The sequence below is a fragment of the Gobius niger genome (assembly GCF_951799975.1).
Source record: "Gobius niger genome assembly, chromosome: 6".
NCBI classification, from domain to species: Eukaryota; Metazoa; Chordata; class Actinopteri; order Gobiiformes; family Gobiidae; genus Gobius; species Gobius niger.
The window spans coordinates 49,802-77,270 of record NC_136857.1 but is presented as its reverse complement, the minus strand read 5'-3'; the positions used below and the strand labels follow the sequence as shown (position 1 = coordinate 77,270).

At 43.9% G+C, this 27,469-nt stretch overlaps 1 protein-coding gene across 4 annotated transcripts; it reads left to right on the top strand.

The window, feature by feature from the left end:
- Positions 1 to 81: 81 nt before the first annotated feature.
- Positions 82 to 27,190, top strand: hipk1a (homeodomain interacting protein kinase 1a; the record flags this gene model as incomplete). Of its 4 annotated transcripts, none has more annotated exons than XM_079558796.1 (16): positions 82 to 804; positions 4,094 to 4,467; positions 9,456 to 9,579; positions 11,660 to 11,779; positions 11,847 to 11,933; positions 12,184 to 12,213; positions 14,184 to 14,365; positions 15,073 to 15,220; positions 17,024 to 17,228; positions 17,309 to 17,427; positions 17,808 to 17,956; positions 18,504 to 18,626; positions 18,700 to 18,840; positions 20,211 to 20,404; positions 24,964 to 25,103; positions 26,504 to 27,190. In XM_079558796.1, the coding sequence occupies 16 exons, from the start codon at positions 82 to 84 to the stop codon at positions 26,912 to 26,914; spliced, it is 3,270 nt and encodes a 1,089-aa protein (XP_079414922.1). In that variant the 3' UTR covers positions 26,915 to 27,190. The 4 variants fall into 4 exon arrangements, with proteins under 4 accessions (XP_079414922.1, XP_079414923.1, XP_079414921.1 ...); XM_079558797.1 differs by having other exon boundaries at positions 17,805 to 17,956; positions 24,985 to 25,103; positions 26,504 to 27,189; XM_079558795.1 differs by having other exon boundaries at positions 17,805 to 17,956; positions 26,504 to 27,189.
- Positions 27,191 to 27,469: the final 279 nt, after the last annotated feature.

Sequence of the window (27,469 nt, the reverse complement as noted above, 5' to 3'; positions counted from 1 at the left end):
GTCAAAGAAGAGCGAGTGTGTAATTATCCACCATCTCCCACCACCAACGAGGGCTTTATTGTTTTCATATTTCCCACAGACATGGCGTCCCAGGTGCAGGTCTTCTCCTCCCCGTCCGTCTCCTCCAGCGCCTACTCTCGCTCCAAGAGGCTCAAAGTGGAGAACCCTTCGTGGGACCCGGTGTCCAAGCAGCCCCCCCTGGACAACAACAACAACTACTACCAGCAGCAGCAGCAGAGCCCGTCGCAGGGAATCGCCCCCTCCACCTCCGGCTCCTCCTTCAACGCCAACCACATCTACGCCTCCAACCCGCCGCAGACGGTGGTGAGGGCGGCGGACAGCACGGGGAGCCTGCGCGGGCCCCCGTCCTGCTCCTCCTCGTCCTCCTCCTCCAGCCACCGCGTCAAAGATGCCGAGTCCACCTCGCAGCTTTACCACAAGCCGTACAGCGTGAAGCGGAAGAGCGAGGAGGTGGACAGCAGCGACAGCGTCCAGATCTTAGAGGAGCTGTCGGCGCCGGTCGTTTCCAACCGGACCGCGGGAGGAGGCGGGACCACCACGGCCCAGTCCATCGCACACTCCACCTCCACCACCAAGAGCAGCACGTCCCACAGCGAGGGCGACTATCAGCTGGTGCAGCACGAGATCCTGTGCTCCATGGCCAACAGCTACGAGGTGCTGGAGTTTTTGGGGAGGGGCACGTTCGGACAGGTGGCCAAATGCTGGAAACGGGGAACCAACGAGATAGTGGCCATTAAGATCCTGAAGAATCATCCGTCGTACGCGCGGCAAGGTCAGATAGAGGTGAGTGATATTATTATTATATTAATATTAACCAGAGATCTGCCGTCCAGCACCTGCAGGTTGGGTTTTATCTTATCCAACGGGCTCCCAGGGGCCGGAGCCCGGGGGCCGGAGCCCGGGGGCCGGAGGGGCCGGAGGGGCCGGAGCCCGGGGGCCGGGGCCCGGGGGGCCGGGGGCCGTAGCGCAGGGGCCGGAGCCCGGGGGCCGGAGCCCAGGGGCCGGGGCCCGGGGGCCGGGGCCCGGGGGCCGGGGCCGTAGCGCAGGGGCCGGAGCCCGGGGGCCGGGGGCCGGAGCCTGGGGGGGGGCGGAGCCCAGGGGCCGGAGCCCAGGGGCCGGAGCCCAGGGGGGGCCGGGGCCGACCATGGGCCGACCATAATCAAGGGCCTATTAGAATTAAGAAACGTCTGCGCTTTGGGCCAAAATGGGACCAGTTTGAAAGCTAGAATATTTCATGCACAAACTCATTATTCAAATCTTTTTATTGTTTTTAAATTGAAGAACAACAAACACAAATCACAATAAGAATAAAACAGCAGCAGTCGTGCTCACACATGAGGACAAAGACAGATGAAACAAAAGGGAATTGAGCATAAGTGATATTGTTAGTGATGATCGTTACAAAGTAAAATGGTCACATACATGATACTATAGGTGACAGAAAGTAAGTAAAGAGATATTGGCTATACTCTGAAATCAGACTTTATTGAGGAACGGTTGCCAGATCCTGTAGTACGTTTGGAGGGAGCCGTTCACGGTATGTCGTAAATGTTCTAGTTTTAAGTGAGACATGACTTCCTCCATTGGGCCCTTTAACGAAGGTGGAGGTTTTTTTTTCCAGTTGAGTAGAATCAGGCGTCTCGCCAGTAATGTTATAAAAGCAGTTGCACAGGCCTGATGCCCCGCTACAAAAAAGATTGGTGGAACAACCCAAAACAAAGCTGAAATTGCTAGTAATATTCCACCCCAAAAAGAATGAAGTGTGGGACAACTTATATGACTTAAGTTAGCTGGGCCATGGCCACACCTTGTGCAAGACCCATCAGCACCTGGAAACAATTTAGCAATTTTACTTGGGGAGAAATCCTGTGAGACTGTCCCGAATGCAATGGAAGATGAGTGAATTCTTGCAACTGCAGCCTGCCAGGTACTATCAGTAAATTGTTTTTTTTGTTCATTTACTCTTTAAATGATTCAATGATAGAGATTCTGTTGTACAAGGCTGACACCAGGCCCTTATCAACTCTAAACATTCGTCAGGCCATGTTTTTGGGGATAAAACTAAAGGGAGTCACAAACTCATATGTGGGGAGAATGTACAGAGAGCGGCTCTGCTATGCGCCCCCCAAAGTGGAAATGCATTTTGCTTTGGTAAGCCAGCTTTTCCAGGGTTATAGATTAGAATGAGGGTTAGGGTTTGCGCTGAGGCGCAGAGGAGGGGGCGGGGAGGGGTGGGGACCCCTCTTGTTTAAGCCCCTATAGGTACATTAAGGTGAGCCTGCAGACAGATCTTACACGACAAGGTCTCAGCTTTCAAATGAGGCGTCGCACTGGTCTGTAAGCTGTAAACAAACAGGAGACAAACTGCAGGTGTCGTAGCATGTTGTGTTTTTTACTCATTGTCCGTGAGAGTAAACACGACGCTGACAGAAAAGACAAAGGGACAGAGGGATAATGTTCATCCAATTACACAATGGAGATCATTTTTTCACTCAAACTTGGCTGTAAATGCTTTTTAAGCGGCGCTAGTGCACAGTTAGCTTTGACCGTTAGCCTGTTAGCTTCTTCTTCGTGATTCCATTAGTGTGTATTGGGGCCTCCGTCCCGGAGACAGGGAAGTTTCCATTCTGGTAAGAGACACCAGGGGAGATGAAAGACCCTCCAATCATCTCATTAACACTTGTATTTCCCCCAGAGGGACGACGGAAAGGATTTATTAAAGTAAGTGACTTAGATATTCTTTTAGTGAAAAAAACACACAAAAAAGCAACAAAAAGTGTAAAAACTTTAGATCAGTGTTGTAGGTCTTAGCATTGTGTAACTGGATGTACAATATCCCTCTGTCCATTTGTCTTTTTTGTCAGTGCAGTATTTACTCTCACAGACAATTAATGAGTAAAAAAACAACTTGCAGTGGCGCTTATGGCCTCTAGGGGCATGAGTTACTCAGCACTGCTTTAAATGTGCTTTATAAATAAACTTTGACCTTCACCTTGACCTAGATCTATGGAACTTCCCCCTCTCCCCCTCTTCTATTACCCCATTATACCACGTCCCCCTCTCCCCCCTCTTCTAATACCCCATTATACCACGCCCCCCTCTTCCCCCTCTTCCTCGCCCCCCCTCTTCTATTACCCCATTATACCACGTCCCCCTCTCCCCCCTCTTCTATTACCCCATTATACCACGCCCCCCCCTCTTCCCCCTCTTCCTCGCCCCCCCTCTTCTATTACCCCATTATACACGCCCCCCCTCTCCCCCCTCTTCTATTACCCCATTATACCACGCCCCCCCTCTCCCCCCTCTTCCTCGCCCCCCCTCTTCTATTACCCCATTATACCACGCCCCCCCTCTCCCCCCTCTTCCTCGCCCCCCCTCTTCTATTACCCCATTATACCACGGTCCCCCTCTCCCCCCTCTTCTATTACCCCATTATACACGTCCCCCCCCCTCTTCTATTACCCATTATACCACGTCCCCCCCCCCCCCTCTTCTATTACCCCCATTATACCACGTCCCCCCCCCCTCTTCTATTACCCCATTATACCACGCCCCCCCCCTCTTCTATTACCCCATTATACCCCGTCCCCCCCCTCCCCCCCCTCTTCTATTACCCCATTATACCCCGTCCCCCTCCCCCCCCCTCTTCTATTACCCCATTATACCACGCCCCCCCCCTCTTCTATTACCCCATTATACCCCGTCCCCCTCCCCCCCCTCTTCTGTTACCCCATTATACCCCGTCCCCCCCCCTCTTCTGTTACCCCATTATACCCCGTCCCCCCCCCTCCTTGGCCCATTATACCCCCTCCCCCCCCTCTTCTGTTACCCCATTATACCCCGTCCCCCCCCCTCCTTGGCCCATTATACCCCCTCCCCCCCCTCTTCTATTACCCCATTATACCCCGTCCCCCCCCCTCTTCTATTACCCCATTATACCCCGTCCCCCCCTCCCCCCCCTCTTCTATTACCCCATTATACCCCGTCCCCCCCCTCTTCTGTTACCCCATTATACCCCGTCCCCCCCCCCTCCTTGGCCCATTATACCCCGTCCCCCCCCTCCCTGTTTTAGGTGAGCATCCTGAGCCGGCTGAGCACGGAAAACGCAGACGAGTTCAACTTCGTGCGCTCGTACGAGTGTTTCCAGCACAAGAACCACACGTGCCTGGTGTTCGAGATGCTGGAGCAGAACCTCTACGACTTCCTGAAGCACAGCAAGTTCAGCCCCCTCATGCTGAAGAGCATCCGGCCCATCCTGCAGCAGGTGTCCACGGCCCTGATGAAGCTGAAGAGCCTGGGCCTGATCCACGCAGACCTGAAGCCTGAGAACATCATGCTGGTGGATCCTCTGAGGCAGCCCTACCGAGTGAAGGTCATCGACTTCGGCTCGGCCAGTCACGTGTCCAAGGCCGTGTGCTCCACCTACCTGCAGTCCCGCTACTACAGGTGAGGGGGCGGGACATCCTGCAGTCCCGCTACTACAGGTGAGGGGGCGGGGTCACGCTACTACAGGTGAGGGGGGCGGGGTCACGCTACTACAGGTGAGGGGGGGGGTCACGCTACTACAGGTGAGGGGGGGGTCACGCTACTACAGGTGAGGGGGGGGGACATCCTGCAGTCACGCTACTACAGGTGAGGGGGGGGGTCACGCTACTACAGGTGAGGGGGGCGGGGTCACGCTACTACAGGTGAGGGGGGCGGGGATACATGAGCAATAACTAACTGCAATTTAATTCATGATTTATCTTTTAAAAATAATGTGTTTAAAACAATACTAAGTAACTTGTTTACCTGAATAAATCCTTTTTGTAGTCTTCTGGGGTGGGATGAATGGAGGGTCTTTTCTCCCCCGGTGTCTCCCCCAGAAAACCACAATTGCAACTTGACTGACACCGGGTCGGAGTCACCAATACACACTAATACATACAGACGACATCTCTGGAATCTCCCATATATGGTCATGTTTGAAAACAGTTAAGGGGGAAAACAATTTGGAGAAAAATCTAAACTTTCTCTAATTATTCAAAAACGACTTTAACAAACATTGAATTATGAATATAGTTTCTACTAAATAAAGATACACAGACATGGGGAGGAGCAAAGTGGTTCAACAGCCCATAAACATACAACTAACATGATGCTACATGTTAGCATCGGGCTAATGCTAACGGTTAGCTAGTGCGAGCTACAACTGCCGTTTTTTCACTTCTACTGAACAATCTGCTGTGAGAAAATATCCATATGGGCCCGAGTTACACTTGACTTTATTTATGTGATAAATAAGTTCATATTCCACCAGAAAATGGCTAAAAAGAGGGAAAATTGTGTTTCTCTAAAGATTCTATTTTCCCCCGTCGTCGAAGCCACGCCCCCTTCTATGACGAGATGCGTCTGTATCTGTAGAATCACGAAGAAGAAGCTAACAGGCTAACGGGCAAAGCTAACTGCGGGCGAGCGCCACTTTAAACAGTATTTACAGCCAAGTTTGAGTGAAAAAAATATTCCTATTGTGTAATGTCAGCGTATTATTTACTCTCACGGACAATTAATTAAATTAAAGTTAAAAAGTTAAAAAATCTCAACTTGCTACAACACCTGCAGTTGCGCTCATGGCCTCTAGGGGCAAGAGTTACCTAGTACTGCTTTAAACAGACCCAGGAGCAGTGACATTTGAGAGAAAACTGAAATATGGACTGAATTTATACAATAAGAACAAACATTTTTGCACATTTTATGTTTTTGGGATAAAACCAGGATCTAACCATTGAGAACATGCGTCATGTTTGACCTGAAATACGTCAGTCACAATATCAAACAATAAAAGCAACTAGCCTAAAACATAAAGCCTAAACATACAGGACAGGCACATTCTACATAATGAGACCTTACAAATACAAGAGATTTTGATGTTGCTATGGTGATGGTCCTGCCCTGCCTTTGTAGCCTTTGCGCTTTGCTTATTTTAACTATTCAAATTACATTTTCAATTCAATTGTGTTTTGCCAGTGGTTTATGTCTTGGATTAAATGCTCATTAGTTGTGTACATGTAACAAGGAAGGAGTTTGTGATCATATAAGCATCAACATGTAAAACTTGGCCTCACTAAGGGTTAGGGCTCAATTATACCATGAAAAATAATATCTAGATGCATTTTTGTGTCAGGTTTTGTTACTGCACTTTTGAAATGTCTTTGTTAGAATAAAAACTCAGGTCATATTGCACTGCATTGCTAAACTAAAACTATAATCACATGTAAGAGGAACTTCTTTTACCTAACGATTCAAATAGCGATTCAGAAGTGACTGTGAAAAGTCCTGAATGTGACGCTTGTTGTCAGAGCTTTTGATTGTGAAAAGTCCTGAATGTGGCGCTTGTTGTCAGAGCTTTTGATTGTGAAAAGTCCTGAATGTGGCGCTTGTTGTCAGAGCTTTTGATTGTGAAAAGTCCTGAATGTGACGCTTGTTGTCAGAGCTCCTTGATTGTGAAAAGTCCTGAATGTGGCGCTTGTTCTCAGAGCTTTTGATTGTGAAAAGTCCTGAATGTGGCGCTTGTTGTCAGAGCTTTTGATTGTGAAAAGTCCTGAATGTGACGCTTGTTGTCAGAGCTTTTGATTGTGAAAAGTCCTGAATGTGACGCTTGTTGTCAGAGCTTTTGATTGTGAAAAGTCCTGAATGTGACTCTTGTTGTCAGAGCTTTTGATTGTGAAAAGTCCTGAATGTGACTCTTGTTGTCAGAGCTCCTTGATTGTGAAAAGTCCTGAATGTGACGCTTGTTGTCAGAGCTCCTTGATTGTGAAAAGTCCTGAATGTGACGCTTGTTGTCAGAGCTTTTGATTGTGAAAAGTCCTGAATGTGGCGCTTGTTGTCAGAGCTTTTGATTGTGAAAAGTCCTGAATGTGACGCTTGTTGTCAGAGCTTTTGATTGTGAAAAGTCCTGAATGTGACTCTTGTTGTCAGAGCTTTTGATTGTGAAAAGTCCTGAATGTGGCGCTTGTTGTCAGAGCTTTTGATTGTGAAAAGTCCTGAATGTGACGCTTGTTGTCAGAGCTTTTGATTGTGAAAAGTCCTGAATGTGGCGCTTGTTGTCAGAGCTCCTTGATTGTGAAAAGTCCTGAATGTGACTCTTGTTGTCAGAGCTCCTTGATTGTGAAAAGTCCTGAATGTGACTCTTGTTGTCAGAGCTTTTGATTGTGAAAAGTCCTGAATGTGACTCTTGTTGTCAGAGCTCCTTGATTGTGAAAAGTCCTGAATGTGACGCTTGTTGTCAGAGCTCCTTGATTGTGAAAAGTCCTGAATGTGACGCTTGTTGTCAGAGCTTTTGATTGTGAAAAGTCCTGAATGTGACGCTTGTTGTCAGAGCTTTTGATTGTGAAAAGTCCTGAATGTGGCGCTTGTTGTCAGAGCTTTTGATTGTGAAAAGTCCTGAATGTGACGCTTGTTGTCAGAGCTTTTGATTGTGAAAAGTCCTGAATGTGGCGCTTGTTCTCAGAGCTTTTGATTGTGAAAAGTCCTGAATGTGACGCTTGTTGTCAGAGCTCCTTGATTGTGAAAAGTCCTGAATGTGACGCTTGTTGTCAGAGCTTTTGATTGTGAAAAGTCCTGAATGTGACTCTTGTTGTCAGAGCTCCTTGATTGTGAAAAGTCCTGAATGTGACGCTTGTTGTCAGAGCTTTTGATTGTGAAAAGTCCTGAATGTGGCGCTTGTTGTCAGAGCTTTTGATTGTGAAAAGTCCTGAATGTGACGCTTGTTGTCAGAGCTCCTTGATTGTGAAAAGTCCTGAATGTGACGCTTGTTCTCAGAGCTTTTGATTGTGAAAAGTCCTGAATGTGGCGCTTGTTGTCAGAGCTTTTGATTGTGAAAAGTCCTGAATGTGACGCTTGTTGTCAGAGCTTTTGATTGTGAAAAGTCCTGAATGTGGCGCTTGTTCTCAGAGCTTTTGATTGTGAAAAGTCCTGAATGTGACGCTTGTTGTCAGAGCTTTTGATTGTGAAAAGTCCTGAATGTGGCGCTTGTTGTCAGAGCTTTTGATTGTGAAAAGTCCTGAATGTGACGCTTGTTGTCAGAGCTTTTGATTGTGAAAAGTCCTGAATGTGGCGCTTGTTGTCAGAGCTCCTTGATTGTGAAAAGTCCTGAATGTGACGCTTGTTGTCAGAGCTCCTTGATTGTGAAAAGTCCTGAATGTGACGCTTGTTGTCAGAGCTTTTGATTGTGAAAAGTCCTGAATGTGACTCTTGTTGTCAGAGCTTTTGATTGTGAAAAGTCCTGAATGTGACGCTTGTTGTCAGAGCTTTTGATTGTGAAAAGTCCTGAATGTGACGCTTGTTGTCAGAGCTCCTTGACTGTGAAAAGTCCTGAATGTGACGCTTGTTGTCAGAGCTTTTGATTGTGAAAAGTCCTGAATGTGACGCTTGTTGTCAGAGCTCCTTGACTGTGAAAAGTCCTGAATGTGACACTTGTTGTCAGAGCTTTTGACTGTGAAAAGTCCTGAATGTGGCGCTTGTTGTCAGAGCTCCTTGATTGTGAAAAGTCCTGAATGTGGCGCTTGTTGTCAGAGCTTTTGATTGTGAAAAGTCCTGAATGTGACGCTTGTTGTCAGAGCTCCTTGATTGTGAAAAGTCCTGAATGTGACGCTTGTTCTCAGAGCTTTTGATTGTGAAAAGTCCTGAATGTGGCGCTTGTTGTCAGAGCTTTTGATTGTGAAAAGTCCTGAATGTGGCGCTTGTTCTCAGAGCTTTTGATTGTGAAAAGTCCTGAATGTGACGCTTGTTGTCAGAGCTTTTGATTGTGAAAAGTCCTGAATGTGACGCTTGTTGTCAGAGCTTTTGATTGTGAAAAGTCCTGAATGTGGCGCTTGTTGTCAGAGCTTTTGATTGTGAAAAGTCCTGAATGTGACGCTTGTTGTCAGAGCTTTTGATTGTGAAAAGTCCTGAATGTGATGCTTGTTGTCAGAGCTTTTGATTGTGAAAAGTCCTGAATGTGGCGCTTGTTGTCAGAGCTCCTTGATTGTGAAAAGTCCTGAATGTGACGCTTGTTGTCAGAGCTTTTGATTGTGAAAAGTCCTGAATGTGACGCTTGTTCTCAGAGCTTTTGATTGTGAAAAGTCCTGAATGTGACGCTTGTTGTCAGAGCTTTTGATTGTGAAAAGTCCTGAATGTGGCGCTTGTTGTCAGAGCTTTTGATTGTGAAAAGTCCTGAATGTGACGCTTGTTCTCAGAGCTTTTGATTGTTAAAGTCCTGAATGTGACGCTTGTTGTCAGAGCTCCTGATTGTGAAAAGTCCTGATGTGACGCTTGTTGTCAGAGCTCCTTGACTGTGAAAAGTCCTGAATGTGGCGCTTGTTGTCAGAGCTTTTGATTGTGAAAAGTCCTGAATGTGACTCTTGTTGTCAGAGCTTTTGATTGTGAAAAGTCCTGAATGTGGCGCTTGTTGTCAGAGCTCCTGAGATCATCCTGGGTCTGCCGTTCTGCGAGGCCATCGACATGTGGTCCCTGGGCTGCGTCATCGCGGAGCTGTTCCTGGGCTGGCCCCTGTATCCCGGAGCCTCGGAGTACGATCAGGTCAGGTCATTTCTCTGTCTCACACACTACAACACTACAACACTACAATACTACAATACTACAACACTACAATACTACAATACTACAATACTACTATAATACAACACTACAATACTACAATACTACAATACTACAATACTACAAACATCAAGTCATTACTCTCTTGATGAATGACACATGAAAGAGGAGCTAAACACCAAACTTTTTGCTGCTGATTTATATACAGGGAATCTGCAGAGTTAAGTCAAATGTAAGACTTTTTAAGACCTTTTTAAAACCACAAAATCTCAAAAATAAGACCTGTTTTTGAACAATATATAAACGGACTGTGAAGAAAATCACTGTCACAAAAATCCAAGTGTCAAACTGTTGTTTCTGATTTCACAGTGAGATGTACAAATGTAAGAACTTACTTTTTCACATTAGGCATTTTAACCATTCAAGTTTAAACAATCTCATCCCATAATAAGAATATTGAGATTTAATAATTACTCACAATCATCGACTGAATGAAAAAAAAAAAACAGATGTTTAGTTTGTGTATTTAAAATGCTTTGTAAGACTTGAGCTGGTTAAACATTCACTGTTTCTAAAAATAAAAGCAGCTTTTCCACTCGTTTGCAAAGAACAAAACACTGTCAACTTTACAAATCATCATCATTATTTTAATTATACAATGATATCGTCCATCGGCACAACCCTAGTACTACCTCTTTTGTTAAAAAGAAAATGCTACATTTGATCATTTTGAAAGAAAACCTTTGTTGATGTCAACAACTTTTGCAATAAAAGTTGGAAAACTGAGAAAGTTGATGCTACAACACTCTGTGATAAACACCAAGACACCACAATAGTGTTTCCTTAACTTTGCGAAAGGAGTGAAACAGCGCCCCCAATTTGACGCTGGTGGCCAAAAAGTGTACTGCATCCAAATTTAACAATGAGAATGAATGGGAGAGAATTGGTATAAACCTCTTAAAGGGACTATAAGGAGTTTAAAAATGTTAAAATTAATTATTTTCCTCCCCCTACATGTTCCAGCCATGTCCTAATGTGTAGAATGAGCTCAGACCTGTTCACCACAACTGCCTCTAAAATCCTGTATGGTCACTCAAAAATGTGTCACTTCGGCCCGAATTGCCGTCATGCACGAGCTTAATATAGAAGGTGCAGTTACACATATGGCCTGAGGTGGCAGTAGTGAGTATAAAATGGCGAACTTGCTTCCAGCCCCTTTAACCCCCGCCTTAGCCAAGTGCATTTTCTCCAGTTCAGTTTTACCCAAATCCCAGGTCTGACTTCCTATAGCAAAATAATGTGTGTACATTTATAAACTCATCCCTCCTTTTATTATATATCTCATACACCTTTGAACCTTTGAATATAATCAATACATTATTGAAAAGCAACTTCTCTTGTATTTGTTTTATTCACACATTCTCTCAGTAACACCTCATTTGAAAGCTATTTGTCGCTTTTTCATCACTCTCTAGTTGTTTTTTTGTCGTTGTTATTGTTGCTTTTCCAGCATGTTTTGGTCACTCTTTCTCTTTGTTTTGTCACATTTTGGAAGTGTTCCTGTAGTGTTCTTGTCTTTTTTAAATCGCTTTTTTTTGTGTCACTTTTTGGCTGCTTTTTCATCTCTCTCTAACTGTGTTTTTGTGGCTTTTTTATTGTGTTATTGCTGCTTTTCTGGCATGTTTTTAGATTTAGGTAAACCAAACTGAGGAAAATGTGCTTTGTTCAGGTGGGGGTTTAGAGGTTAACCAGATGCTGCGCTAAAGTAGGTCACCCTCTGGCTTTGGGCACCCCTGCTGTAGAAGCATGTTTTAATGTGTCTGCCTCTGAGATCAATAAAGGTGCTGTGGACTTTGAAACAACTTTCTACATCTATGTTACATTATCTGTTTAAAGTCTTTCACATTAAAGCAAATACAAACTATGCTTTTGTTTTCATCATAACATTGGTATTTTTGGATCCGCTGCTCCAGGCCGATCAGCTGTACTGTTCACCGCGTTCATGACCATCACAAGCTTCACAGAGTCAGTGCATATAAAGCGTTAATCTGTTTATCTTTAGATCCGGTACATCTCTCAGACGCAGGGCCTCCCGGCGGAGTACCTCCTGAGCGCAGGCACCAAAACCAGCCGCTTCTTCAACCGAGGCCCCGACTCCAGCTACCCCCTGTGGAGACTCAAGGTCAGCGTCTGATCAGGCCGTAAACTGTCGGTTTACATGGAGACTAAACGTGTCTCTGTTTGTGCAGACGCCATCAGAGCACGAGGCAGAGATGGGAATAAAGTCAAAGGAGGCGAGAAAGTACATCTTTAACTGTTTGGACGACATGATGCAGGTGAGGCTTTACAAAATTACGGACTTTCTTATTTAAAATATTAAAGACAAGTCACAACCTACAGCTGTATAACAATATCAATGAAGTTTACTGCAATATACTTCTTGTTTCCATAAACAGTTATAGAGCTATACAAATGAATAAACACAACTTTTCATATGAAATGTGATTTATAATTGAGGACTATTGTAGTTCTGCAAGTATTTGCTCCACATGGTACCCTTGTTTTCTTTTTCTCTTTGGATGATAGTGGGAGGCCAGGTGTTTCAGTCAAAAGACCGTAAGCATTTTCATCCAAACTTGACCACAGTGCCACCAATACTGCTCTGAAATTCAGAATGTGTTAAATGTATTGTGAAAAGGACCTACAGTTTACACACCCTGGTGAATGAAAACACAAAAACATGTTTTCACTCATGGTCAGTGATGTTGTGAAGCCATTTATTGTGGAAAAAGAAAATGTGTGAACTCATTTCAAATCACCATAACAAAATAAAATATTAAAATGACCCACACCAGTTCCTTATGCCCAGTATTGCCCCCTTTAGCATCAATGACAGCTTGGAGTCTTTTGTGGTAGTGGTGGAGAAGGTTCTGTATATGCCGTCATTTTCGGCCTATAAACCACTACTTTTTTTCCACACTTTACCCTGCGGCCAATATGGCGGTGCCGCCAACAGGCACTAGAGGCACTGCCTCGCAGTAAACGCGAAAGTGAGACGGGCTTGGAGAAAGATTATGCACTGAAGAAGGTGGGTTTGATTTTGAGCATCATACACATCATACACACCCTCAAATTTAGCTGGTGCAGCTTATACTAAGGTGCGCTTAACTGGCAGAAATTTCCAGTAATCATTATTGTTCTTGTTGCCAAAAAGGCTCCAGTTCCTCTAAGTTCCTGGGCTGTCTCGCACGAATAGGTGACGTTCACGTGACATTACAACATTACAACAGCCCATAGTTTAACATTGAGGTGGAGCAACTGACGGTAACTATTAGGGATGGGCGGATCGATACCAAAGTATTGATATATTGATACCAAACGGCTATTTTTTAAGTATCGATATTGGGCAAAAAGTATCGATACTAATTTGCATATGTAAAATGAAGGCGGGGCAGCAATTATCAAACCAAAAGGATGATTTATTCCTTTGTTCTGACCCAAAACAGTCACAACAGCAAAGGATTGAACTGAGCCGGGATGATCACTATGGTTTAGGTTCTGTTTGTCATTTAAGTTAATTGTTATGAACTTATTTATTTAAAATGTTGTTTATGTATTTAATTTCAGGGTTAGGGTTAGGGTTAGGGTTAGGGTTAGGGTTAGGGTTAGGGTTAGGGTTAGGCAAAAACATGAGCGTGATGTTGTCCAATAGAAAGGACTTTCAGACAGTTTGTGAATCCGACCACGATCAAAAACTGACGAGGAAAAACATTTGTCAATTTTGGTTTTGGAGATTTCTTACAAAAACTGCATTTCTCCCACAGAGTTGTATTGGCCCCGCCCTCCACCTGACATTATGACATCATCACATTCTAAATCATGAACCTGTGTTTGAGCTCTCCCCACAGTGAGATGCCACTCGCTCCAACAGAATAAAGAGAAGGTCCCGTTAGTCTCCTGCCCTCAATTCTTGGCCGCTTTACCATCAAAAACATAAAGAACATCATCCACAACTACCACAAAAGACTCCCAAGATGGTATTGATGTTGAAGGAACAGGCCACCGTGTTTACATACTGAGATATGTTCTTACCTGAGCTTAGACGAGTTCATTTGTACCTGTCTGGTCTTCACACGTGCCCTCAGTCACGTAAACACAGCGCAGACGGCGTTAGCATTTAGCCTCTCCCTCTCTCCTCTATAGCTCCAAACGAGGTGAAGATAGAAGCTACCAAGCTCTTCCACGTTCTCCCTATTTAAATATGAAATATATATAATATGAAGTGTTACACAATAAAGTTTAGTTACACAAAATTAAACAATGTGGATTTTCTAAACGGATAAAAAGGGGAACTATATTATAAGGCGCAATGATACCAGGAGTAGTTCGACATCCGTGCAGTAATCTCTTCAGTTTACTGTGTGACGCCGAAGTACTCCTTGTATTATTACGCCTTACAATATAGTTCCCCTTTATCCCCTAACCTTCCACCAGGGTGTGTAAACCTATTGGCACAACTGTAAATCAAACACTGCTTTCTCACTTCAAACGTAAACTCTGCCTGTGAACATGTTGTGCCTCCGCAGGTGAACATGACCAGCCTGGAGGGCACGGACATCCTGGCGGAAAAGGCCGACAGACGCGAGTTCATCGACCTCCTGAAGAAGATGCTGACGCTGGACGCCGACAAACGGGTCACGCCCATGAAGACGCTCAACCACCCCTTTGTGACCATGACCCACCTGCTGCACTTCCCACACAGCTCACAGTAAGAACCCACTCTACTGGACTCTACTGGACTCTACTCTACTGGACTCTACTGGACTCTACTGCACTTCCCACACAGCTCACAGTAAGAACCCACTCTCAAATCATCCAAAAATAACTTTCTTTCAGTTGAGATTGTGTTTTGTCTGTTAATAGTCAGACATAAAAAAAAGTTGAACTAACGAACTGCTGAACGAACTAATGAATGAGACGGTGCTTTTTTTGTTTTTTTTGCCGTGCTAGCAAAACCGGATGTTGTTTTTTGGGCGGCGAGGTTACCGTTAGCTTAATGCACTGAGTCAATTGATAATACATAGCGAGGTATAGACTCTTCAATTGTTTGTAAACGTTCTGGGCTGAGCTGGAGGCGGGAAGCTAGATTCCTATCTATTTCCATTGTAGCTGTTGTCATAGTAACAATAAACAAATGTCAAACTATTGTTGGAAATATCAGATAAACCTTATTATATGGTCTCCAATGTCGTTCCTCTTGGTCTTGCCCCTTAAGCCACAACAGGACCACATTTTATATTTGTAGTTTTACACTTGTAATCGCTAGTTTTAGTTTAATCTTATTTCTCTCGATCACTTCCTGCCTCCAGCTGATGTCTCTGATGATGTAGGCAGTGAAAGGGTCATCGACCCGTCAAATTACTGACTGTAGCCTTCTGGTCTTTGTTTATCTGTGCCTTTGCTTTTACATTTCAGTGTGAAGTCGTGCTTTCAGAACATGGACATCTGCAAACGCCGCTGCAGCGCTTTCGAGAACGGGAAGAACATGTTCAGCAACAACACCCCGAGTACAGCCACCAACCTCACAGTGACCTTCAGCAGCCAGCTCAACCAGCACAACCAGGTCAGGGCCGGACGAGGCGCACGCTGTGATAAACCGCCTTTCATTTTCACGTCTCATTTGTGCTTTAAAGAGGGGGTATTCTGCTTTAAAGAGGGGGTGTTCTGCTTTTTTCAGTCCCATAGCACCAGTCTATATCTCACTACAATGATGACAAACCTTCTGTTGGTCTGTAAATGCAGTAAATCAGAATAACTGCCTTGTATAAAATGTCTCTCTCAAAATGGCTGTAGTGAATGTCTTGAAATAGGCCTCTGTCTCTTTAAGAACCTCTGAGCCTTTAGACACGCCCCCTCCACACGCTGTCTGTGGCATCAGTGGGGAGGGGGTTCTGCTGAGGAGCAGTGGTTGGTTACTCGGCTGGTGACCAAAGCTCGGAGGCGTCTCCAGGAGGTGGGGGCGTTCCTAGGAGGACTCAGGCAAACCTATCCCTAAAATGGCCGCCATCAGAGTTTTTACAGATGACTCAGAAATACATGAATGTGCCAAGGCAACACTTCAGCCATGTTTTTAATGAGGGAGTGACAGAATAACATGATGGAAAGCTGGAAAAAGTCCATTTTGCATAATACCCCCCATTTAAGGCTGTTTGCACTTACAAGATATTCATGGAGTAGTTTGTGATTCATTCATGCTTCCAACTGTTGCCAATGACACTTTTTATTTGGCAGAAATTGTGGTTTGATCAGTAATGTTTCCGTCAACGAAGATTGAGCTAAAAATAGCTCTTTGTTGAATAAACGATTACGAGACGTTTATCAGTTGACGATGACGAGATGAAAATGTGAGAACGTGGTGCGTCAGACACAGACGTTTGAAACCGGAGCAATTTTTACTGTATAAGTTCATTGAAAATACCAAAATGATAGTTTTGTTACTGCTGTTAGTTTTTTGTTTGAAATTGACCACATTTCTTTAGTTAAAATGTAAAAAATTTAAACATTTGCAAATATTAAAGCAGTACTAAGTAACTTGTTTACCTTAAGAAATCCTTTCTGTAGTCCTTCTGGGGTAATAGTGTTAAAGGGATGACCACACTTGCAGCTGTCCCTGCTCCAACCCGGAGCACCAATGCACACTAATGGAATCACGAAGAAGAAGCTAACAGGCTAACGGGCAAAGCTAACTCCGGGCTAGCACCACTTAAACAGTATTTACAGCCAAGTTTGAGTGAAAAAAGTATCTCCATTGTGTCATTGGATGAACAATCTCCCTCTGTCCCTTTGCCTTTTCTGTCAGTGTAGGATTTACTCTCACGGACAATTAATGAGTAAAAACACAACATGCTACGACACCTGCAGTGGCGCTTATGGGCTGTCGGGGCATGAGTTACCTAGTTCTTTTTTTCCTTCTGCGCTTGTGGCATTAAAATATAGTATCTGGGCATTTAAAAGTATTACATTTGACTTGCTTCTGCCTGTGTAAATTAAAACTATCACTAAAACTAAAAGCTTTTACTAAGACTAAGAGGCCAAATAAAGCAACACAGGGTTTGATGATGGCAGTTTGAATTTCTGTAACAAAAAAACACCTTGGGGATTTATACATTTCTGAGCCTGATTCAGATTTCGTTTCAGCTCATAAATCGCCTCCACTATAGCATTTATCTGTTTTAATACTATTATTTTGTTGATAAATTGCCCAGAAAATTCATTCCTTTCTTTTGGCAGTGAAAAAATCAGTCACTTAATCCAAGCGAAAATAATGCTGATTATTTAATTATTTAAAGGCACAAACCATAAAATGTGTGGGGGGAGGTGTCATAGAAAAAGACATATTACGTTTAAAGATATGTAAATGTTTCAGATGGCAGCGACCGGAGGCCAGTCCCTGTCTCTGAGCAGTAATGTCCCGTTACTGAACTACCAGCCGGGGCTTTACCAACAGGCCACCATCAACATCCCGGGACTGACCCAGCAGGGCGTCCCTCTGCAGCCGCGCTCCTCTCAGCTCTGCCCCCAAACCGAGCCCTTCCAACAGACGCTCATCGTGTGCCCCCCCACCATCCAAGGTAAATAATTGTTATTGGATTAATTCAGCACCAACCGACCACATCTGTGTAACATTAACCCCGTCTCGTCTGGTCGAAAGGACTCCAGACCTCCAGTAAACCCTCTGGATACCCCGTCAGAATGGACAACTCTGTTCCTTTGGTTCCTCAAAACCAGTCCTCGCAGCCGCTGCACATTCAGCCCGGCATGTTGACACAGGTAGGTGTTTTCTGTCATTTAAAGGGATATTTCAGGATTTTTTGACATAGGGCCTCATTTCCTCGTTATTCAGAGTGTTGCTGGTACCTGGAGATATTTTTTTTGTAATTCAAGCAGTTCTTATGTTTGAAGAGTTTCGTGGCGCTAGGCTAGTGCAAGGCTAGCGCATTTCTATGGTATCAGCTAGCCTGCATTAAAAACAGTGTGACCCGCTCCACAGAGCACCTGAGGCAAATCACTGATAACACCAGACTAACCAAGTATATCTACTTTGTCATATCTCAGTATGGAAACACGGTGGCCTGTTCCTTTAAGAGTTTAGCCCCTCTTTTTTACTGGATACATTATCTAAAGTTCGTCCTCACTTGTGCCCACAGCAGGGGTGGCCTACAGGCACTCAGCAGATCCTGATCCCCTCCACGTGGCAGCAGATGTCTGGGATGACCCTCCATAATCCCGGGCAGGCGGTGGTCCCGGACTCGCCCATGGGTGCTCCTCTGCCTGACCCTCAGCACAGCGCAGGATGGAGGTACGTGGGTCAATCTGTTAACAACAACAACAACAACATATGCCTTAAATATGGGGCATAAACAAACTTTTTGGATATTTGCTCTTTGGTGTTTCGGGAACTAAGACTCAAAACAAAAACCAGCAAACAAGGCACTCCTCCCTCATCATTCTCTGTTTACAGTAAAAAAGCCTTTATCATGCTGGGCTAATGAATCTTAAAAATCTTTAAAACATAATGCTGGTTTTCAGCTCGAAACAAGCCTTTGTCAAGAAGTGGACCTGGAGCTGTGCTTGGAGCCATTGGCGCATCTTTGAGTAATTTTTAAATCTTCTCCAGCACCATCAAGAAAAAACTCTTCCTGTTCCTGAGGTTCTACGTATCCTCGATATCTTTCTTTATTATTATTAAGAGAAAGGGGGAACTTTCTCTTTATTGAAACAGATGCTTATTGAAGGGAGCTGGGGGAGTGGGTGGGAGGGGCTTATAGTGAGATCGCTTCACGCTCCATCCGTCCCTCACTCGTGAACAAGACCCTGAGATACTAAGAGAGTCGTGTTGTTTTCAGGGGTCGTCATGGTAACCAGTGCGACGGAGCCGGTCCGGAGTCCGGGCGCCACAACGCGGCGGCGGCGGCTCACCCCAGGTCCCAGCAGAAGAGAGGCAAAGGCCGGCACGAGAACAGAACCAGGTACCAAACGGCTGATTCTAGTTGAAATGTCTCTGGTCGTGCTGTTGTTTGAGTGAAGCTTGTTGTGTCACAGACCGGTGGTGGTGCACAGTACTGCAGCGGGGGACCAGTCTCAGCCCATCGTGATCTCAGACACTCCCAGTCCCGCCGTCAGCATCATCACCATCCACAGCGACTCGGAGGACGAGGATGACAAGAAGCAGCCCCCCGCCTGGTATTTTTACACTCTTTATATGCAGCGGATAAACATTGGTGCCACATTTGCAGCCCACAGTGGCAAGGCAGGTTTATTTGTAGAGCACAATTCATAAACAAGGCGATTCAAAGTGCTTCACAGTTGCATAAATATAAGAAAACAAATACAATCAATAAAAACATCAACATAGAATGAATCAATTACAGTAAGAGGCAAGAGTGTAGATAAAATACTTTCAGTTTTATGCATTTTTAAGTCTTGTTTGGACTCGCTCTGTCTTGAGCACTATTTTTCTTGCTCGTTCACACAAAGTTGCCTAACCTCTGTTTTGTCGCTCCTTCTCCTCTGGACATCAACATACAATTAATCAATTACAGTAAAAGGCAAGAGTGTAGATAAAATACTTTCAGTCATATGCGTGGATAAAAAAGAACTGTTTTCAGCCTGGATTTGAACATTGTCAGAGTTGAGGCCTGTCTCACATCCTCGTGAAGACTGTTCCAGTCTTTCTAACACTTGACATCCGCAGCTTATGGTTTTACAGCCATATGTGTCTCTACAGCCCTAGAGCCGGGATTCAAACCTCGGACCTTCTAGGGGGCAAAAATTGTTGCAGGTCTACAGATAAGAATGCATTTTTACGACAAATGACACTATAGATCCAAAAAACTTCCAACCCTTATCTTACAGTATAAAGTTAGTGTAGTAGTAGTACTGCAGCAATCAACATGTGAAATTAAGGTAAAAAAGATACAATTTGAAATGGTTTAGGTTTTATAGTTACAAATACAGTTATCGAATACTCTGGAAAAAATGCCATCTTAAATAAATGGCTTAAAATATGCTTGAATGAAGGCCATAAATGCTGATTTTGAGTAGGTTTGGACTGTCGTGAATTAATCTTGCCAATGGAACAAACATCGATTTGCCTAAAGCGACTTTCAGCCGAAATAGTGTTTTTCTGTGACTGTCTCTTGATGGATGTTTGGTGAACCTTTGCCAGAATCAAAGTGGATTAACTTTTATAACCAACGCGAGTCCCATAATAAAAACACCCGATGGACCAGAGCGGTGAGTCAATCAAAACACGTGGAGAGAGGGGGCGGAGTTAACTGAATCGAAGCGTTTTGTCTTAAAAATACCTCCAGAAAACACTTATATTTATCACAAAAATGAGTGCTCCATAATGGTAGAGGTACAACATATCATATACATGCCTATACTTTACTTTGGAATGGCTAAAATAGCAGAATACAGATCCTTTAAGAACCCTATTAAGATGCATTAAGTTATGTTACAAATGGTGGAAAACATGCTTGTAACACATCGTGCCTATGTGTAAACCCAGCATTCCTTTGTTAATAGACGCCGTCTCTTTTTTTGTGCAGTTCTGGGACGAGCCAGCGGACCAATGTGATCAGCTGCGTCACCGTCCACGACTCCCATGACTCGGACTCGTCCCTGAGCAGCCCCTTGAGCCCCAAGAGCTCCGTACAGACGGGCAAATCCACCGCAGTGATCATGCCCTCCGTGAAGAACCAGGCGGCTGACGGAGCGAGCCACAGGACACAGGCCAACCAAGGCACGCACACAAACACGCTACACAACACAAACACGCTACACAACACTTAACATGTGACTTTCTACAGCAGAAGACGAGCTCACAGTCCTAAAACAACACAAACACTCTACACAACACTTAACATGTGACTTTCTACAGCAGAAGACGAGCTCACAGTCCTAAAACAACACAAACACGCTACACAACACTTAACACGCTACACAACACCAAACATGTGACTTTCTACAGCAGAAGACGAGCTCACAGTCCTAAAACAACACAAACACTCTACACAGCACTTAACATGTGACTTTCTACAGCAGAAGACGAGCTCACAGTCCTAAAACAACACAAACACGCTACTCAACACTTAACATGTGACTTTCTACAGCAGAAGACGAGCTCACAGTCCTAAAACAATACAAACACGCTACACAACACTTAACATGTGACTTTCTACAGTAGAAGACGAGCTCACAGTCCTAAAACAATACAAACACGCTACACAGCACTTAACATGTGACTTTCTACAGCAGAAGACGAGCTCACAGTCCTAAAACAACACAAACACTCTACACAACACTTAACATGTGACTTTCTACAGTAGAAGACGAGCTCACAGTCCTAAAACAACACAAACACGCTACACAACACTTAACATGTGACTTTCTACAGCAGAAGACGAGCTCACAGTCCGAAAACAACACAAACACTCTACACAACACTTAACATGTGACTTTCTACAGTAGAGGACGAGCTCACAGTCCTAAAACAACACAAACACTCTACACAACACTTAACATGTGACTTTCTACAGCAGAAGACGAGCTCACAGTCCTAAAACAACACAAACACTCTACACAACACTTAACATGTGACTTTCTACAGTAGAGGACGAGCTCACAGTCCTAAAACAACACAAACACGCTACACAACACTTAACATGTGACTTTCTACAGTAGAAGACGAGCTCACAGTCCTAAAACAACACAAACACTCTACACAACACTTAACATGTGACTTTCTACAGTAGAAGACGAGCTCACAGTCCTAAAACAATACAAACACGCTACACAGCACTTAACATGTGACTTTCTACAGCAGAAGACGAGCTCACAGTCCTAAAACAATACAAACACGCTACACAGCACTTAACAAGTGACTTTCTACAGCAGAAGACGAGCTCACAGTCCTAAAACAATACAAACACGCTACACAACACTTAACATGTGACTTTCTACAGTAGAAGACAAGCTCACAGTCCTAAAACAATACAAACACTCTACACAACACTTAACATGTGACTTTCTACAGCAGAAGACGATCTCACAGTCCTAAAACAATACAAACACGCCACACAACACTTAACATGTGACTTTCTACAGCAGAAGACGATCTCACAGTCCTAAAACAATACAAACACGCCACACAACACTTAACATGTGACTTTCTACAGCAGAAGACAAGCTCACAGTCCTAAAACAACACAAACACGCCACACAACACTTAACATGTGACTTTCTACAGCAGAAGACAAGCTCACAGTCCTAAAACAACACAAACACTCTACACAACACTTAACATGTGACTTTCTACAGCAGAAGACGATCTCACAGTCCTAAAACAATACAAACACGCCACACAACACTTAACATGTGACTTTCTACAGTAGAAGACGAGCCCACAGTCCTAAAACAACACAAACACGCCACACAACACTTAACATGTGACTTTCTACAGCAGAAGTCGAGCTCACAGTCCTAAAACAATACAAACACGCTACACAACACTTAACATGTGACTTTCTACAGTAGAAGACGAGCTCACAGTCCTAAAACAACACAAACACGCTACACAACACTTAACATGTGACTTTCTACAGCAGAAGACGAGCTCACAGTCCTAAAACAACACAAACACGCTACACAACACTTAACATGTGACTTTCTACAGCAGAAGACGAGCTCACTGTCCTAAAACAACACAAACACGCTACACAACACTTAACATGTGACTTTCTACAGCAGAAGACGAGCTCACAGTCCTAAAACAACACAAACACGCTACACAACACTTAACATGTGACTTTCTACAGTAGAAGACGAGCTCACAGTCCTAAAACAATACAAACACGCTACACAACACTTAACACGCTACACAACACTTAACATGTGACTTTCTACAGCAGAAGACGAGCTCACAGTCCTAAAACAACACAAACACTCTACACAGCACTTAACATGTGACTTTCTACAGCAGAAGACGAGCTCACAGTCCTAAAACAACACAAACACGCTACACAACCACTTAACATGTGACTTTCTACAGTAGAAGACGAGCTCACAGTCCTAAAACAATACAAACACTCTACACAACACTTAACATGTGACTTTCTACAGCACAAGACGAGCTCACAGTCCTAAAACAACACAAACACGCTACACAGCACTTAACATGTGACTTTCTACAGCAGAAGACGAGCTCACAGTCCTAAAACAACACAAACACGCTACACAACACTTAACATGTGACTTTCTACAGTAGAAGACGAGCTCACAGTCCTAAAACAACACAAACACTCTACACAACACTTAACATGTGACTTTCTACAGCAGAAGACGAGCTCACAGTCCTAAAACAACACAAACACTCTACACAACACTTAACATGTGACTTTCTACAGCAGAAGACGAGCTCACAGTCCTAAAACAACACAAACACGCTACACAACACTTAACATGTGACTTTCTACAGCAGAAGACGAGCTCACAGTCCTAAAACAACACAAACACTCTACACAACACTTAACATGTGACTTTCTACAGTAGAAGACGAGCTCACAGTCCTAAAACAATACAAACACTCTACACAACACTTAACATGTGACTTTCTACAGCAGAAGACGAGCTCACAGTCCTAAAACAACACAAACACTCTACACAGCACTTAACATGTGACTTTCTACAGCAGAAGACGAGCTCACAGTCCTAAAACAACACAAACACGCTACACAACCCTTACCATGTGACTTTCTACAGCAGAAGACGAGCTCACAGTCCTAAAACAACACAAACACGCTACACAACACTTAACATGTGACTTTCTACAGCAGAAGACGAGCTCACAGTCCTAAAACAACACAAACACTCTACACAACACTTAACATGTGACTTTCTACAGCAGAAGACGAGCTCACAGTCCTAAAACAACACAAACACGCTACACAACACTTAACATGTGACTTTCTACAGCAGAAGACGAGCTCACAGTCCTAAAACTATGGTTTGATCCAAACAAACTCTCAATGAATCGAAGTAAAACAAAATATATTATCTTTGGAAATAGAAAAATTAGTGATCATACAACTCTAAAAATAAATGATACAGAAATTGAACGAGTTCATGCAAATACATTTTTAGGAGTGACCATTGATGGTAAACGTGAATGGAAATCTCACATAAGTAAATTAAAAACAAAATTAGCAAAAACCATTGATGTAATTGGCAAATTGAAAACTGTACTCGATAAAAAATCTCTTCTATTACTCTATAACTCCCTCATACTTCCTTACCTAAAGTATGGCCTGGAAATATGGGGAAACAATTATAAATCCAATACTCCTACTCCAAAAAAAGGCAATAAAAACTATCACTAAAGCAGATTTCTATTACCAACGAACCCTGTCTTTGTAGAGCTAAGCCTACTGAAAATCCATGATCTTGTTGATCTAAATACATTAGTAATATTGCACAAAGCAAATAATAATCTTCTCCCTCCTCCCATCCAGGAGTATAACCTCCGAGGAACTGCTATTTTCAAAAAAGCAAAAGCGAAAAAGAATAAAAAGAGTGGATGTATTTCTGTAAGAGGTGTTAATCTATGGGACGACCTGGAAGATCAATTAAAACTGTCCCAAACACTCAAAGCTTTCAAAACGTTGTTTAAAGCTGCTAAAATTCACGAATATATAAGCTTAGGATGAATAAAGTAAGAAAAAAATAAAATAAAGTAAATAAAAAATAATAATGATGACATGATTTAGTTTCAACTAAATTAACATATTGAATATTGAAATGTATGTTACTAACTCCAGATACTTATGCTTATTTCTCTTCTGTTTGACACTTGATATTGTTCATTAGTAATGTTTGTGTTTTGTTTTTTCTCTCGTGGAAGTCTGTAAACTGGGTTAGGGCGTAATAAGTTTTCGCTTCAGCCTAAACCCTTTTGGTCGTGTTGTACACAAAGAATTGGAAATGTTTGTATAACGTTTAAAGAAATGAACTGACCGAATAAACTACTACTACTACTACTACTACTACTACTACTACTCCTACTACTACTACTACTACTACTACTTATACAGTAATCTCCTGTGTGCACAACCAACTAGAGACAACCGGTGTCTTGTTAACTACACACACATTGTTCTTTTGTTTACGCATGAAAGCTAATTGGTCCAAAATCTGAATATTAAAGACAGGCTTTGTGTCTGGTTCCTTTGATCCTGTTGGGGGGGGAAGTCTGTGGTTTGAACTGTGTTTGGGTGATGCTATTCTAATGCTTGCATATGTTTACAGTGTGTTGTATTCAAACCACAGAACAAGCTGTAAGTGGAAAGTCTAAGAAGTCCTCACAGCAGAACGGCCAGTCAGATTCTTCCACTGATCGACACCAACGAGCTGCGTCCAGCCGATCTCAGCCCCTCAATCTGAGTCAGGTAAAGATCTGTCGCAGGTCATTAGCTTCTGTATTATAATCATGATTAATGGAGAAGATTGGTGCTTTCCACAAACCTCTATTCAGCTTGATCTTTCAATTAATTCCCAGTGATCTTCAAATGTCAAAAAGCAATTATTTGACTTTTTCTGTAATAAAACTGGTCTGGAGCGATGATGTGACTAAAGCAATGCCACTAAACCTTTTCCCAACACAATTTATTTGGCCTTAATATTTAGCAACATACATTCATGGTCCATACAACGCTGAGGTAGGACTGACAGTATGGAGGATCGTAATTTCTATGCACGTCAGACTTACCTAATGCGATGGCTGGAAGTGTTTTGTAGAGGCGTCTGATGTCAGCTGGCAGTGATGATGCAGTGATGACTCAAAACTGGTTTTCCAATGTTTGGCTCAGTTGTGAAAGTTGTTTTCTCGGCACCCAAACTCGACGAAGAGCATTCATTTGATCCAAACGCAATTTGTTTTTCGAGGTGTAATGGAGCTCAAGATTTGCGTTCTTCATCACCACCTCGCCACATTCTAGGCACACTGGCCTTTGACTTTGATACACAAGCAATCATGTGTCCATGTTCCCTGGAGTACGCGTCAATCAAGATCCACCTTCCTTTTCTTAGCGGTCGCCATGATGTAGCACCGGAGGTTCCCCACCCCTGCTCGAGATTCTGCACTAGATTCTAGAGCAGATGTGCTCCCTTGGCCAAAACTTCTCAATTTGGTGGGATGAGAGTGAAACTAATGTTTTGCTTGTAACGAGATCATTCACAGACAGATTCTTCAATAATTTTACTTAAGCGCCAATGCAGGTGTCGTAGCATGTTGCGCTTTTTTACTCATTAATTGTCCGTGAGAGTAAATACTACGCTGACAGAAAAGACAAAGGGAGAGAGGGATATTGTGCATCCAATTACACAATGAAGATACTTTTTTCACTCAAACTTGGCTGTAAATACTGTTTAAATGGCGCTAGCACACAGTTAGCTTTGCCCGTTAGCATGTTAGCTTCTTTTTCTGGTGACTCCAACCCAGAGGCAGGAAAGTTTCAATTCTGTCCAGAGACACCAGGGGGGATGAAAGACCCTCCAATCCTCCAATTAACACTTGTATTACCCCAAGAGGGACAACAAAAAGGATTTATTAAGGTTAAGGTAAGTTACTTAGTTCTGCTTTAACTGTTCTCAGAAAGACTGAGTTTGGTCTTCCTACTTACTATTGACTGTACAAATGTACAAATGAATGATAGACCTTACCTTTACAAAACTCAGTACTTCCTCACGGGCCGAACAGAACCCCTTGAGGGACCAACTATGGCTTGTGTGACCCAGTCTGGACACTGCTGATGAATGTCTAACATTTACTGTAACACTTTCTCTTCAGGTGCAGCAGTCCGTCCTGTCCTCCACCCACGACCACAACAACAACAACAACAACAGCTCGCTGAAGCGGCAGCCCACCTACCCCCCTCCCGCAGCCTCCCCCCACTCCACGTACCGCCTCCACGAGAACCCCGCCATCTTCAGCTCGGCCCCGAACCTCTACGCCTACCCCGCCTCCGCCGCGCTGGCCTCCGTGTCCCAGGCCGTGGACCAGATGCAGGGCAGGCAGAGCGCCGCTTACCCCTCCCTGGCCTTGCTCCAAAAGAACCCTCAGTACCCCCACCATCACCACCACCACCACCAGGCGCCGCACCCACAGGCACACCCGCACCACCCCCACCTCGCAGGGCAGCCTTTCCACCGCTCCAGCGCCCCCTACCAGCGAAAACTCAACCCGTACCCCTATCTGTGAGGACAGGCCGTAGCTGTACTAAGACCAAAATGTGGGGAGAGACTGGACTGGAGCACAAGTTCATAAGAGAGGGTTTGACTTGAATTTATAAGTGTTAGCCCCAAACACACTGGAGGTTTCTCTACAGTCACTCAGAATAAGAGAACTGGCATATTTACCGGCCGACGCTGCCGACTGTGGCCGACTGGACTGAGGACTGTCAGACAGAGGCTTGTTGTTCGCTTCCATTTATTGCCTTACAGGGATTAGCAGTATCTCTATAAATAAATACTGTAAGATCCCAACGGCGGCCATTACACACCAAGAGAATGAGAGTTATTGAGTTAACTATACATTTATCTTAATACAGCAAGTTACTGAGATAAAGCTTTATGTTTCACTAAACCATTTCAACACGATTTGTTCCATTCAGTTAAATTTAACATGAATCTTAAAGGGGCTGGATGCAAGTTTGCCATTTTATGCTCACTACTGCCACCTCAGGTCATACATGTAACTGCCGCTTCTATATTAAAGGGATATTTCAGGATGTTTGACATAGGGCCTCATTTCCTC